Source organism: Amblyomma maculatum, chromosome 6, assembly GCF_055883805.1.
Source record: "Amblyomma maculatum isolate TAMU_Amacu chromosome 6, ASM5588380v1, whole genome shotgun sequence".
NCBI lineage: Eukaryota > Metazoa > Arthropoda > Arachnida > Ixodida > Ixodidae > Amblyomma > Amblyomma maculatum.
The window spans coordinates 86,328,293-86,344,158 of NC_139349.1; the positions used below are offsets into that span (position 1 = coordinate 86,328,293).

A 15,866-nucleotide genomic window follows, 5' to 3' on the forward strand; every position below is an offset into this window, starting at 1 on the left:
GGAGCAGGAAAAACACAAGATACCTGCTGGTATGTTCTGCATGTACCATTTTGTGGCTTCCAGTTTATTTTCCAGTCCTTTCCGTGCCTTGATCACAGTAATGAATCTGGTCTACATTTAGGTGTGCTGAGACAGTCGTGTTTTGTTCTTCTTCACTTCACCCTTTATTAGACAATTATCAGCAGTATTAAAACCTTGTGAATTCCTTGCAGGGAATGATGTCAAGTGTGAACATATAGCAACAGAATATACAGTGCTATCTGGAACTCCTCAGAGATCATGATAGCAGTGATTTTCATGGTAACAGGATGGCTTCATCCTTGAGAGAACATCTGAAAATTCTTACCTGGCAAGTTAGAACCTTATTGTGTAATGGTGGTCTGTGATCAAGATTAGGGGTGTACACGGGCCGAAATTCTGAGCCTGCGCCCAGCCCGGGTCTGATGCCGGGGGAAGGGACCCAGCCTGATCCTGAAAGAGCCTGAGTCCAGCCTGGCTTGGCCCTGTGCTCAGATCTAAGGCTCGGCCAGGAATTGGTCTGACCTGCTGTAATTGCAGTTGAAATGATGAAACTTAAAGAAATAATTCTTCTGCATAAGCTTGCGTAAGAGCTGTAAATGTCAAGCTCTCATGCTTAAGGTAACAAAAATAGTTTAATATATTGAGGCACAGCGCATACATAGGGTTATTATTCTAAATTATTATGAAAAACAACAAGTTATGCATTGATGGAGGTTTGAAGCTTGTGCGGCGCTCCTGCATTATGAATCCTGCAGCGGTGAAGATTCTTTCGCCGCTCTAACTGATGGCTGTAATGACAAATTCCTTCTTTGCAAGAAGAACAAGTTCTGGCTACACAGCTTCCTTTTGTCTCAAAAACTGTGCTAGCTCGAACTCAAGCAAGCAGGTGATTATGTGTTCAAGTACTCAGTGCTAGCTCACCGTGTGCCTTTCACGGTGCCAGCTAGTTGCTGCTGCTGCACTGTCTGGGTCCAGGCACAAGAGGCAACTCAAACACTTTGGATGCTTTGACTAAGCGCTGTGCCCCGCTTATATTGATGCCTTGTTGAGGCCAGCAGCAAGCCACAACAGAGATGTGTGAGAGGCGATAGTGTGTCGCAAATCTCGAGATGGATGAGTTCCCGGGCTCGATCCCGATCGCTGGCGGCTGCGTTTCGGTGGAGGCGAAACGAAGAGGCATCTGTGTGCTGTGCGATGTCAGTGCACATTAATCCCTAGGTGGTCGAAATTACTCCGTAGTCCTCCGCTACGGCTCCTATTTCTACTTTCACTCTCACCTTCCTCCCTTCTCTTAGGGCGTGAGTCAGGTGTCCACAGAAACAAGTGTGACAGATGCTGTGCTTTTCCTTTCCTGTGAACTAATTATTATTATTATTATTATTATTATTATTATTATTATTATTATTATTATTATTATTTACCTAAGCGTCAGCACTGATGTGACTAAAGCGGAGATGCGGAAGTCAAAGCTCAGTACTTCACATGCGGCCCTTCTATTTGGTCATTGATGGCTATCAAAGATCTGTTCAAAGCGAGTGAGCGTAGAGGAATGGGGGATCAATGTAAGAAGAGAACACGGACCTTTCATGTTTGGAGGACCCAGAAAACACTTCCTGCACAGCATTAGAGATGCCTTTTGCTCCATGGCCACATTCACGCTTTCACAAAAGCTACTCGCACTTGGGATTGGGGAGCCTGGCCTGCCCGAGACAAATAACCTGGCCCGGCCCGAGTCCGAGGCTGAGGGCTCCGATTGGCCCAAGCTCGTGCAAAACTCTAGTCTTAGTAGCCATTGTCTTACAGTGCAAGGTTGGGGAGTAGGTTATGGGCAAAAATTTAAATGTTGGAAGATTATGCAGTAAGGTGCTTATTAGTACTCATGCTTTGCCTGCAGCTTGTGAGCATTGTCTTACTGTGCATTGTTCTTGAATAATCTTTGTTTTGGATTTTTTATCATTGAATTTGGAACTCTGCTGGTATTCTTTAATCTTCTAAAGATTTGCCAGCCTGTTGGGTGCTGTACACATTTTTGTAGCACTGAAGTCTGCTGTTTTAATGTTGTTATCAAACTTGACCTTATTGCCAAATAGTACAGAAATAATTGAACATATTTAAAGCAGGAATGCGTTTAAAGCATGAACGTTTGATTCAGTATAGGGGATGTGGGTTGGCACAGTTTTTGCATAGTTGTTAATTCATGTTGGAAAACTTCAGAGTGTATGTGGAAAAGGAATTGTTCGATTTTTGCATCAGCCTACCTTCTGGGTTGTTCTCATGTGATTATGTAATGTTCTGTTAAAAGGACCCTGAAAAGACATTTGAGGGCATACTCTAATGCAGAAGATTCGTAGAGGTGGTCTTTGTGACTGTTTGAGTGAAATTTAAAGGCTCTATTCGGAACATATAATTTGTAATTAAGTTTTTAAAATTGCAGCTGGCGATCACTTGCAACTGATTGGGGCGAAACCTCGCCGTGTAGTCGTAGCCGCTCCTGTTCGTTGGCGTTAACAGGGCTGCCTTGGTGCGCACAGTCTTTGAGTGCTCTGAAGTGCCGCGGGTGGTAGGACGAGGCGAGGGGGCGGGGTGCCACATGTTTTATTTTTGTCTTGCTCACCGGGACCTGTTTAGTGAGAGGGAGAGGAGGAGTATCATTTTTTATCACCAGCATCGTCAGTGTTAGGAAACTTGTCTCTTGCCGATCAGGTATTCATTGGTTGTTGGTTTTGAGTTCGCATCTAAATTGCTTTTAGCGTGGCATTCAGACTTCTTTAATATAATATGTGTTCAGGCCAAATGCTTGATTGAATAATAATAATAATAATAATTGGTTCACAGGAAGGGAGAGGCGCAGTGTCTGTCACACTTGCTCTGTGGACACCTGAACCGTGCCCTAAGGGAAGGGAGGAAGGTGGGAGTGAAAGTGGAAAGAGAGAGTAACATGTATTTCTGAAGGAAATTTTGTTCATTATTCATTCGTTTTGATATATGAACTCGAATCTTGTTATGCCAAGTTAACTGCCTTTCTTGGGTACAAAAAGGCTTCTTATTTTACTTTTCATAGGAACGGAGCTTTCGTTGAGGTTATTTGCATTTTTTTAGCCCTTAGTGCAATATAGGTGACGTCATTCACTAAATCGTGACTGTCTGGAGATGTCTCACATTTATTGTGACAAATGCCATCAGGTTGGGCACACTGGCTTGGCTAGCTGGCACTTTCTCACTTTCTGCATTTTCTAAACTCATTGCAAACGCGGAGATTATCTGAAAGGCTCAGCAGTGACGTGGGAAGAAAATTACAGGAATCATTGGAGTTCACTTTAATCTCCCTTGAGTATAACTTCGACCATCTACGCTAGTGCTTAGCTCATCTTGCCTCAAGCGTGTTATGACTTGCTTTTGCATTCTTTTTTCTTATTTATATCTAGACCCTGCTACTTGGAAGCTCGAACATGTGCAGCGATGGTTTCTGTGGGCGTCTCAACACTTCAACCTGCAGAACCCAAACCCTGAAGACTGGAACCTGACAGGAAAACAACTGTGTGATCTTAGTCACACGGAATTTGTGCGGCGCGTCTCGTTTGACCCCGGTGACATCTTTTGGACGCACCTTGAGTTGCTACGCAAGTGTAAAATTGTGGGTATGTAAAGAAGCACATTTGGAGTCATTGAAGTACACTGCACCGTGTGGGCCATCGGTTACCGTTTTGTATGATGCAGGGTTTTATGTTTAAGATGGAAATTTTTATACATGTGCATTCCTGCGACCCATTATCAATATAGTGAACTCTCAGTATGTATGCTCAAAGTAAAATGGAACCTGAATTGCCCAGAGATAGATCATTTCATTTGAACATTGTGTATACATTGTTCCAACAGACATTTGGCTCACTAATTGATTCTAACGTGTGGATTAGTCACATAATATGTAGATATTTTCATGTAGCAGTTGATGGTGAACCTTGGCATCTATGTTCAAATTGGAAGTAAGAATTCACGAAACAAATGTGCGGAACTATCTTTGTGTTTCAGCCATCATCCAGCAGCCTGTGTATGTGCAGCCAGCCACTCAGGTGGTTGCTCTTCAGAAGGCAGTCAGCCAGCCGCCCCGGAATCGAATCAGGGTGCCAAAGCTCTCACCGAGGGTGGCGTATGAAGGATCCCCTGGCAACAGGACAGGTTGGTGTAATTTTTGCGCTTGTTTTGTGCAAGAGTCTTGGCGAAGTTGGCGCATCAAGTTCTCCTTTTCAGTAACCATTACCCGTATAATTAGAATAAGGCATGCCTCCAGCTTCCTCGGGTGGAACTGCGTTGTTGCTCACAAAGGCCGTAAGGCCTCGCAGATTTTTGTCTGCCTCCTTTGCAGTTGAGAATTGTAATAGCTGCATCACGTTCAGAACATTCAAAGCCCTGCACATTGTACGCAACAGTCCGGTCAGGAAATTTTATGAATTCACAGCATCCCAAAATTGAAAATGTTTGCCTCACCAGTTATTCACTGTCTGCTGCATCACTTTTTAAATCTGTGCAGTATTTGCTGTCCAGTGTAGTTGTGTCTGCTTAACCTAAAGTCATTTTGATTTGTGTACATTCAGTATCTTCATTAACAGGGTTTACTGCTTTTAGCTTTCTGCTCTATGTGCGTGTGTACCCAACCACACACTATTTAAATCCTCCAAACTACACAGGACATTTTCTGCCAGCTTTTTATGTGTGTGTGTGTGTGTTTGTTACCCTTTTTTCAGGGTCAGGGAAAGATTGAGGAGTATCAACATGCTTGGATGTATGAATTTTGGGAGGATGCATGAATTCACATCAGAAGTGGTTGTTGGTCATTTTTTTCTGGTGCAGGCAACAATGGGCAGATTCAGCTGTGGCAGTTTCTGTTGGAGATGCTGACAGAGCGGGACAGTCGTGAGTACATCCAGTGGGTGGGCGACGAGGGGGAGTTCAAACTCAACAACCCTGAGATGGTGGCCCAGCTGTGGGGACTACGCAAGAACAAACCCACCATGAACTACGAGAAGCTCAGCCGGGCACTGCGGTACTACTATGATGGTGACATGATTGCCAAGGTACCCATCTCTTTCACCATTTTTTTTTTTCCTCGCAAGAGGGATACCTTGTCACTCCTTCACACTTGACATTTGACAGCGAGAAAAAGCAAAGTCTGTTGTCGCGGCAGAGAATCCGCCGAAAATCTCGGTGGAAAGCCCGATCAGTTCAGGAATAATTCTGCCGCCTAAAAAGTTTAGGCGACTCTCATTGACCAATAGTATGGCAAGAAAGATGGTCTGTTTGACTTGTACAGCGCTGAGTCTCACGAACTTCCCATCACTGTTCAGATCCAGTGCGCAGACTGCCGGATCATGTGACGGTACGAAGCTCCACCCTGTGGAATTCCTGTGCGAAGTCTAGGCAACCACAGCTGAGCCAACGGCACAGTGGCCAGCAAGGATGAAAGGAATACTTTTGCGATAGCGGATTCCACTTCCTTTTGCTACTGAATGACAAAGTATGAACGAGCAATTGGAGTAATCTACTTTCATTGGTTTCTGCTTGTTCATTCTGATATCGCAAAGGCTGTAAGCGTATTGTTTGTGGGCATTAGAAAGCAGCACATACAAAATGAACATAGCAGGGGGCGGCAGAAAGTTAGGAGGGCGGATGAGGTTAAGAAGTTCGCAGGGGTCAAGTGGATGCAGCTAGCACAGGACTGGGTTAATTGGAGTAATATGGGAGAGGCCTTTGCCCTGCAGTGGGTATAGTCAGGCTGCTGCTGATGATGATGACATATAAAAGAACATTTTTTCACCCCCCTTTCAACTTTGTCGCAGCAAGGCTTAACTGTATTTCAGGGTAAATAAGTGCAGACATGCCTTGGTGCTAAAAACAGCTAATGGGCCTTTGAAGCTTAATGAAGGCAATTTGGATCGTTGGTTTTAAAGGAAGAGTCTCGCTTCCATTCATTTGATCAATTTGTGAAAGTAGATACTTGTGCGTGGACGTGGAAATTTTTTTTTTCTAAGTGATTTATTACTTATATTAAAATGTGCATACAATAGAATCCTTTGCGTAGCGTTTTCATGCAAATCACTGCAAATAAACGTAGCTTACCTCTTTCAGAGAAAAAAATGTCTTTCTGTTGGATAACCACTGGCTGCCTCAAACAAAAAATTAACCTTGCAAACTAAGGACCTGTGTTCTCTCACACATGCTCATACTGGAATAGTATAGACCTTGTGTGTAAATAAATGTTCGCAAATAGCTGTTTTGATATTGTGCATGATAGAAGTGTTTCTGTCGTTTATTTTCATCTGTGTCCTACTCTGACACTTCTTCATGACTGCCCTTTGACATTTTGATGAAAGAAAACTGCTCGCAGAATTTCGAGTTGGAACTTGGCTGTTAAAATTGGAATCAGGGGAGAGGACACTGCAGGTTAAAACACAGATTGTGACTGACTGTTGCTACATTCATGGCAGTACAGGTTAGAGATGACCTTCTGACAAGTAATTATGTTGAAGGTCACTGGTGTCCCTTCTGTTTATGTTCTCTTTCAGGTCCACGGAAAGCGATTTGTGTACAAGTTTGTGTGTGACCTGAAGCAGCTGGTCGGCTACAGCGCCTCTGAACTGAACCGTCTAGTGCTGGAGTGTGAACAGCGACGAATGGAGAAGCTGGGGGGCAGCGTTCTTTCCATGAGCACCCTGGAGGTGTCGGCTGGACAGGACGACCCTGAAGACCTCTGAACGAAATTAGTGCTGCGTTTTCTGCTGTCAGCCTCCTCATAGTTGAGTTCACGTGTGAAGCCAGCTGAGAACAGGGATCCTCACATCGACAATCTCGAAAGACTGTTCCTGCAGAAGTAAGAAGATTGTCCCCGTGAATAACGAACCAGGCATTGTGGCAAATGCTTTGACAATACTTTGTGGTTATAGCTTTTTTAATGTCATCAGGCCGTAGTTAATTATTCACAACTTCACTTTGTTCAGTCGAGGCTACCTTTTTCGAAGTTAAGGTTTGTATACTCCTTTCTCTCTTTCCTCATTTCTTTTCCAGCCAGTGCTGATGACCCCTACTTGTCATAGCATCTGTTCTATCCATGAAAGTATGTGTTCAGCTAGCTTGCACTGTGGCAGTAAGAGCTGAGTGCAAGATGCTGCTTTAATTATGGCACACAAAGAATGCAAATGTTTCACTGAAGGTATTTATTTTGCCCCTGTAATCAGCTTCTTAACAGGTGCTGAATGGGAATTCTGCAAAACTTTAAGAAAATAAAAGGGTTTGGCAATTTGGAAAATATGTGAAAGCTGTCTTTAATGGGGGCAGTGAAGTGCAGAGTCTTAGAGAAAAGTCATATCTTACTTACCTCACACCTGGCGAAAGAAATTTCGTTTACTGTGCTGACGTTGTGTGCTATGCACATAATGAAATAAGCTGAATAAACTTGCTGGGAACATGGCTAGCTGGCTGGCTATTCTCTATCCAATTACTGCCGCTATATTTCGAATTTCCGCTTCATTTCTGCCTCATGAAAGCTGTCGTATTTACAATTTTTTGGCTGCTATCATTTTTTATGCATAATAGCCATTTAAGCATTCCTTTTCTTCTAATTATGAACACTTGTATATTGTCATTGTTATGGTTTTCACTGTACTTTGGCTTTCTTCTGTCTGCATTGCATTTCATGCCAATCAGCTGTTTCATGTAACCTGGTTTGGGCTAGTGGCAGACACAAGCTTTTGTAATTAAGTGACTACTATGTGCGAGCACCTTATTGAACTTTTTACGTTACACAAGGGTTTCATCATGGAACTTTTCAATGCATCCATGACTTTGTTCGTTTACACTGTTTTAACTGTACTTTGCAGAAGTAAAGATGCTTGGTTTCGCTGGGTTAGTCTTGTTTGCAAACGAGATATTTTATTTTGTTGAAATCAAAACTGACCTATAAGGCAGCCTAGGTATGGTCTCTTTGCTATTAATTGTTCAACATTTATATAATTTCCGTGCCGGATTGTACATAATGCATTACTGTATATAGCGTTAACAGCCCTGGCGGTATGTACATTGCAAGATATGATGTTAGGCCTTAGGTGCCTGGGTAAGGGTTGTGCGTAATTATTCTGCTATCATTAGCTGCATTTTAAGCATTTGAAAGACACATAGTAATGGTGGCCTTCATAATGAAATGTCGTTAAGATCAAATGGATTCTTACTGCAACTTTTCGTGTTTTCTGAAGAAGGAAGCACAGATGAAATCAATATGGATCTGCTATTTGAAATGGAAGAATGCCACTTCAATGTGCTTGCACATTTTTTTCATTGTGAGTGTCGCAAGTGCTTTGACAAAACGTGTACTGGTTTGTCAAGCTTAAAGGAAAGCACAGAGAAATCTTGACCGGAGTGGTATGTTAGCAACAGGATGTGTGGTGTTTCCAATGAGTGTTTTTGCCTGTTTACAATGTCCAGCTTGGATAAATTTTTGGGATGGTACTCGATGCATATACCACTCATCCTGACTGTAGTGCAATGCATTATACATCACATGGGCATTCTTCTTTTCATGTTCAGTCATGTTATTTTTTATGTAATGTCTCTGTGTTCTGGTACTGCCGAGGCCGGTAAGTGATATCAGTGTTGTTTTCAAGCTGCTGAATTTTTAAGCAAAATTACAGCAAATGCAGAGAGTAGAAATTACCTAACTATATGAACAGTGCAAAAGATAAGAACTTTTTCAAGTTGTGTTTGTTATGTAGCAGACCAGTGTAAAATTTAAAATTTTAATTTTCCCTGCTTAAATGTACTAGCAAGTGTAGTTTACCAATTAGGCATCTGTCTTTGTCATAGAGCAAGGGAATTAGTGAGGAATTTATGAGGTTTTATATGCAGCAATTTTTTTTTGCAATACATATTAAAGAAAATAAGGGCATTAAAAAATATTTGCTTTTTTTTTGTCACTGGTGCTGAGGTTTTTCTTCTGAAGCTGCTAACTCCATCCAAGTTGTCCTAGTCGATTACTGGAGATGTATACAGGTTTAAGCTTAAGTGGTGTAAATCTGAAACATGCCCACCCCACTTATTCTTTCTTTTGTTATGCACTGTTTTCAAAGTACACGCTAGTATTGCACTCTCTATTTGAAGCTTCTTTCGTTACCGCAGATTACGGTTGAATTAAAAAGGGGATCTGATCTGAAATGAAAAAGGAAATGATGACTCTTGAAGTGCTTGTGCATACAATTACATACAATTACCTCATCATAGCACTGTATTTCTACAATTTGTAAAGCAAGTCTATGCATGTGCTTGATGCATTCTTTCCATTTCAACTTTGGTCCTGCATGAATGAAAGGGACAAAAATTAAATCTTTTTTCATCATGGGGGTGAAGGTTATGTGTAACCCATTTGCTGTTTCATTTTTTGTTTTGTAATTGTATAATTTGGCCCTTAGATTGGTAATTTGGGTTCTTATTACCTTGTCACTTACTGAGAACAACATTTGGTTCTCACATCAATTGGAACATAGATTTGTAACCTGTGCTCTTAAATGAGGCTGCTACTTGCAGAGAGTAAGACTTGCTTAACAACATTGCTTATCACGTTGTGTTTACTTGAGCATACAATGATGAGGTAATTTTGGTACGCCCCCCTTGTGTGGTGTGCTGTGCACCAATGTTATGCCACTTTTGGATAAAAGTTGCCTTTTGTTGCATTATTACTGTCTGCAGTTTTTTGATATCATGTGAAGCATGCTGAATGTGTGCAGTTCTTGGTAGCATGTTTTATATACTCAGTTCTTTGCAAGGAATGTTTATGCCAGTCTAGGGCTTCTATTGTAGAATAAGTGAAATTGGATTATGCATACGTTTGGAGTACATTTTAAGAGGGTGGAAACGTAGAGGCCAGACACAACTATATAACAGCACTAGTGGTGCTTCAGATCCTATGGTCATATGGGCTGCTTTGCAAAATACTAATATTTAAAAAGAGAGCTGGCTTCCCTTGTGGATACTCATTTGTCGAGATCCAATGGCTCTGAAGAGTGATATTCCAATCTCACCTTCCCATCTCGAAGGCAGAGCCCGGCAGCATCAATTTGGCTATGTCACATGGTCTTGTGACGTCATGCAACCCAATGACCAGTCGTTACATAGTCAAGTTGTTCATGCTGGATTTTTGAAGCAAAGGCATGTTTTATATTCTCAATCTTTTTCCAAGGAATGCTCATGCCAGTCTAGGGCTTCTTTTGTAGAATAAGTGAAATTGGATTATGCATTCGTTTGGAGCACATTTTATGAGGGTGGAAACACCAAGGTCACTAGGTAAAGCCGAGGTTGCCATGGGTGAGAGTTTGACCTTCAAGTGTGAGCTTGACTTAAATAAGTGGCTGTCCCCGATTCCTGGTGTCCACCCAAAAGTAGACTGTGCCTTCCTTTCCCTGAAACTTCAAATCCCACCTTCCTTCCCCTAACACATGGTTAGGTGTCCACAGAAACAAGTGTGGCAGATTTATGACAGAAACAAGTGTGAAAGCCTTGAACCAGTTATTACCTCGTTATGGGAAGTTCAAGGATGCACATAAATTTTGCGAGGGGTTAACTTTAGTGCGTTCTCATCACATTTCTGCAAATAGAGATAGGGTCCTAATACAGTATCCGCTCCTCCCCCCGCGGTGGCTACCCGGTGATCCATGCGGCCCGCCTGGTCTCCAAGGTGGCCGTTTGTTGTTGTTGCGACTGAAGCAAGAAGGAAAAGAAAATGCACGGGCCTGCTACTGGGCCTGTAGCTGAGCCACCTCTGCTGCCTCGTAAGCTAACACATTATACGTAAAAGCCTTTATGTAACCATGGATCCGAGAACCCACGTTAAGGGTGGAAAGGGCGTCTAGGATGGCGGTATGGAGGACATTGTCAAATGCTTTCGTCAAGTCTAGTGCCATAATCTCGCGAGTGCGCTTGGCGTGAAGAGGGTGAAGGACCTCTTCAGAGAGCTGGAGCATGATGTCCTGGGTAGAGAGGGATGGGCGAAAGTCGAACATCGAATCGGGGAAAAGATGGTTGTGCTCGAGAAAGCTCTGCAAGTGGTCTAGAACGACGTGCTCAAAGAGCTTACCGAGGCAAGAGGTGAGGGAAATAGGGCGGAGATTTTGAATGTCTATGGGTTTGCCGGGCTTGGGATGTACGGAGTGGGGGCCTTTAGCGTGCGCTGACATCACAAACATGCCGGGCTTGTGATGTCAGCATGCGGTAAAGGCCCCCACTCCGTATACCCCTCCACAATGGTGTCTATTTCGCTCTTTCTGCTTTCACTTCCACATTCTTCCCTTCCCTCAAGTCTGACAGATACTGCGCCTTTCCATACTTATAAAGAAATTTAAAATTTACACGAAAAATATGAAAATATGATCTTGACCATGGTTAGGTGAAGGTGTTCATCATTTCGTGGTGTCCACTGAACGTATAAGGCAACCTATCTTAAATGTTATGAAAAACCTCGGATTGAAATGGTGTTATATGCGTTATAAAGGCTATCCCTGCAATACACAGCTTTCGCTTTATTGCTAAGTTAAGCCATGTTTAAACCCTCATAATTTTGAAGCGTTTCACTACGTGAGGAATAAAGCCAGTCACCGCGTGCTTCCGATGACCTTCAGGACAGCTTCGAGGTCAAGTTGGAACTTACGCTACAACCTCTTTGGGTAGCTATGTTCCCACCAAAGGTCAAGGTCAAACGTTCGCGAGCAGCTGCGTGGCGAGACACATGGCCGCTGACATCAATCCCGAGCACATGCAGTAGCGCGTCTCGGCCGGAGCCGCGCCATGGACTCGGAGGAAGAACAATTGAGCAGCCGTGCTGGTTACGATCGTCGTTTGGCTGCATCTGACAATCCGAAGGACATTGCGTTGCGAGCTGAAAGTTTTTGGAGGAGAAAAGAAGGGGCTAAAGCCAAAAGAGCGGCGGAAATGCCGGAACAACGTGAGAAGCGTCTTGCGAAGCGCCGCCGCGACGTCGACGATGCTGCAAGGCACGAGCTACGAGCTGCACAGATGGCCGCCGCCGCTGCTTCTGCGTCAACTCCGACAGCAACAACAATGACCGAATTCAGCTATCGCTTCGTACTAGGGTTAACCGAAGCTAAACCACAGCCATTTTTTTTTTTTTCAAGAACAGATGCAGACAGCTGGCTAGCTTCGAACACTGGAGCAGGATACCACGATTGCCTCGTGGAATTCTGGCCAGTTTTCGAATCGCGATGCCTACAGTACCTGGACCCTAACGTGAAGCTCCGACTTTCAGCCTGCATGCCTACAACGACTTGTAGGAACTTAGCTGTGTCGTCTGTGGCTTGGTGTTGCCGTCCGAAACAACTACTACTTTCTTATCAACATGGCTGATAACGTGTGACATCTGCGGCAGTGAGGAAACAATTTCACATATTCTTTGCAGATGTACCAAATTCAGCGCCGAAAGACAATATCTACGTCATGCACAGGAGAATCTTGATACATGCCTGCTGACAGATAAACATTCTTGGATATTATAGTGGCTTTTATTATCTTTACCATAACCCTGCCCATGTCTCCTTATCGCTCCCTCGATCATATTTCCTCTGTCGATCTACCCACTCTGTTTCCGCCAGCGCAACCCAGGTGCCTCCGAGCGCGATGAGATATATGCCACAGCTAGCACAAATTGCTTCTTTCATTATTTTATTTATTGTTAATAAAACCGCTTGATAATCGGACAGTCGCCGCAGCAAACAACTTCAGTAAATGCCAGCCAGGAACCTTACGAGTCAGGCCTGCGCGACAGCGAGCTGGCCGCTGTGGCTCAGTGGTTAAGTGGCAGTCTAAATTACTCCGTAGCCCTCAACTACGGCACCTTTCTCTTTCACTCCCACCTTCCTCCCTCCTCTTCTGGCGCTGGTCAGGTGTCCACCGAGAGTTGACATGAGATACTGCGCCTTTCTCTTCCTATAAACCAATTTACATTTCATTTTAAGGAAAAACAACGTTATTGTAAGGTTATAAATTAACAAATACTGTTTTATGCTGCGTTATAAATGCGCACCATCGTCACGCCATTAATTTATGGGGGCTAACTTCTTAAAGCGACTCGGGCTATGAGAGACGGGGTTGTGGAGGGCTCCAGAAATTTCGACCACATGGCGATTTTTAACGTGCACTGACATCGCGCGGGCGCCATGCTTTTCGCTTTAATCGAAAAGCGGCCGCAGCGGCCGATCACGCCTCCCAGGGCACAGAAGTCGAGTGCCCTAACCACAGCACCACAACAGCAAGACAAAATCCGTTTCCATTGGGAATCGCCTATAAAAGAATCGAAAGTATATTTCAAGCATCCTCCTAGTGCTCGATACTACCTGCTGTAGTTTTGGGTAAACATACGTAAGACGTCTTGTTCAAAAGTTCTCTCGTTAGGATGACCAAGTTGTGGGTGCCACAAAATGGACGTCCTACTAAGTAAGTCGAGTCATTCTACAACACCCACAGCGCGGTCATTATGACATGAGAAGTTTTGAGCAAGACTACACAAAATCAGCGTATGGCCTCTCTCTGCATACGAAGATGCGAGTGAAGCGATACTGAATGGGGACAGCTGGAGGTGAAAGTGAGCACATTGGAATTTGGACATCTCAAACTGAGGAAGTACCAAACACGCGTGCGAATGAATGGCAAGCCTGTAGTTTAAACACTGTTAGGATCAAATGCCCCGCCACTGGCGCGGCGGTTATGCGCTCGACTGCTGGACAAGGATGCGGGATCGAATCCCGACCGCGGCGGCCGCTTTCGATACAGGTGAAAAGCAAGGCACACGTGGTCGAAAGGTCCGGAGTCCTCCATTACGGCGTGTTACATAACCTCAGTCACTTTGGGACGTTAAACCATGGCCCGTATTCCGAGTTTGCGTCGTTATCGAAAGTGTCGCAATCTCCCTGACCTCGAGTCATCTGATTGGTGGAAACGCGGGAACATCGTGCTGCCACCTCTTCCGGTTCCGTAGTGGCAACACCCGGTTCCGGCGTTTCGACCAATCAGATGCCTCGAGGTTACGTGAGATGAGACACTTCGATAACGACGCAAGCTCGGAATACGGGCCCATGTAAACCAAACCAAACCCTTTAGGATCAAATGATTAGGTTGGATTGGGCTGTGGGTTTTAACGTCCCAAAGCGACTCAGATCAAATGATTAGTTAAGCAAGTTAGAATTTATGCTATTCCACTCTTCTAGAACAGGTGGCCAGCGTATCATTATTGCCCGTCTTTTCAGGGTCACACTGAAAATTCAAAGGAGAGAGTATTAGAGGTAAATGTATTCAGCGGTATTGAGAAGTTAAGCTATATTATTGAAAGCAGCGGCAACATTTTGTGGGTCTAGGAGAACTGTGTACTATGATTTGGTTGGTCTTACTCATTTATGGAACAATTCCCAGTTGGTTCGCATTGAGTTCCTACTGAGTTCCCATTGGAACCAATTGGAGCCAATGGGAACTCAGTTGGAACTCACTGAGAACCAACTTTCATATATGTTGTTTAAGCTTCTTACGACATTCGGCGGGAACGAAGATCGATTCGTTTCATCGTGGAATAACTAGTATACATTGCCTTTATAGTGAGCCCTTTGTGTCAGGTTTAGCTGACGTGTGTTAGGCTTATAAAATGCCTGTCTATCAGACCAACGTTATCAGAGCTGCCACATTACCATTTGCGCCAGTTAATAATTCTGGATACATCTTTATGGTGTTCGCCTATCTACACGAAGCTCTTTGCTGCAGAATATCACCATGGCTGCAGGTGTTCATTTTCATATCGTATATGAGACTCGCGTGTTGAATGAGGCTAATTTCGTACTAAATAGTTTACAGGTCTGTGCAAATACAATATCTTCAGCGCCACTTTCAGGGTGATTCAGTATGAACAAGAGCGGCAGCGTCAAAAAAATTAGAGGGTCTCTTAGATGTCTCCTAAGAGAAGAATGACGAAAGCCTACCCTTCCTCTCCTATCATTTGTCTCTCATAGTTTGCCTTTTATCGGTTTACAGGAAAGGAAAGGCGCAGTATCTGTCACACTTTCTCCGACAAGTGCGCGTTTGGACGGCACACCATCGCTCCTGTCGCGTGGCGTTTCTTGGCGTTTCTTGGCGCGCGTTCAAGTGTGGGATCGCAGATGGCAGAAACGCTGGACAAGATGAGACGTCTGGTTGGTCACTTCGAATTCGTGACGCCACTTCTCTGTCGACCAATCAGGTGCGCCGCTCGCGCGGACAGCTTTTGTCGACGACAGTATGAGCCATTAAAGGCTTTCGCCTTAAAATAAGGGAAACGACGGAGGCGGAAATTCGTATTTTCAAAAAGCATGGCGTAACCGGGGCTCGGTGCAGCGAGCGTCAACGGCGCCGAAGGTCGACGTAGAACTGCGCGGTGATAGTGAACCGTCGCAGCACATCGCGCACCGACGAAAGGCGCGCGAACGGTCCGCGGCCGTCGCCGCATGCGCCCAGGTAGTCGTCGAAGTCCACGTGCACCAGCGCCACGCACAGTCGTGGGAACTGAGACAAGATGCTCTCCAGCTGCGGGAAGAGAAAGAAGTCAAGGGGCCAAGTTTCGAGCGGCGCCTATAAAATATCGTGTATGAAATCAGTTTCACAAACGATTACCATGTAAGGGGTTTATTGGAGCACCAAGACCGCAAGCAACGTCCGCAAACCAAAGCGACGGGGGTAGCGTTCGAATCAACAGTGCAGCGCCAACAAGGCTCCGGCTCCACTTCGTCTACCTCTTCGGTTTTGCGCGCGAGCTGATGGCGATCGGGATTACTACAATA

At 44.4% G+C, this 15,866-nt stretch overlaps 2 protein-coding genes across 3 annotated transcripts in view; one reads left to right on the forward strand and one right to left on the reverse strand.

The window, feature by feature from the left end:
• Positions 1–9,737, forward strand: part of Ets97D (DNA-binding protein Ets97D) — a 24,632-nt gene extending 14,895 nt beyond the window's left edge. For both annotated transcript variants that reach the window (XM_084607086.1, XM_084607087.1), the window contains exons 6-10: positions 1–29; positions 3,447–3,659; positions 4,051–4,197; positions 4,870–5,093; positions 6,582–9,737. The exon at positions 1–29 is cut by the window's left edge and continues 106 nt beyond it. In XM_084607086.1, coding sequence (XP_084463212.1) covers positions 1–29; positions 3,447–3,659; positions 4,051–4,197; positions 4,870–5,093; positions 6,582–6,770 — 802 coding nt within the window. In that variant the 3' untranslated portion in view covers positions 6,771–9,737. The remainder of the gene's footprint in view (positions 30–3,446; positions 3,660–4,050; positions 4,198–4,869; positions 5,094–6,581) is intronic.
• Positions 9,738–15,429: 5,692 nt separating this feature from the next.
• LOC146186192 (uncharacterized) overlaps positions 15,430–15,866 on the reverse strand; it is a 45,869-nt gene continuing 45,432 nt past the window's right edge. The window contains exon 14 of the mRNA XM_084607997.1: positions 15,430–15,612. Coding sequence (XP_084464123.1) covers positions 15,430–15,612 — 183 coding nt within the window. The remainder of the gene's footprint in view (positions 15,613–15,866) is intronic.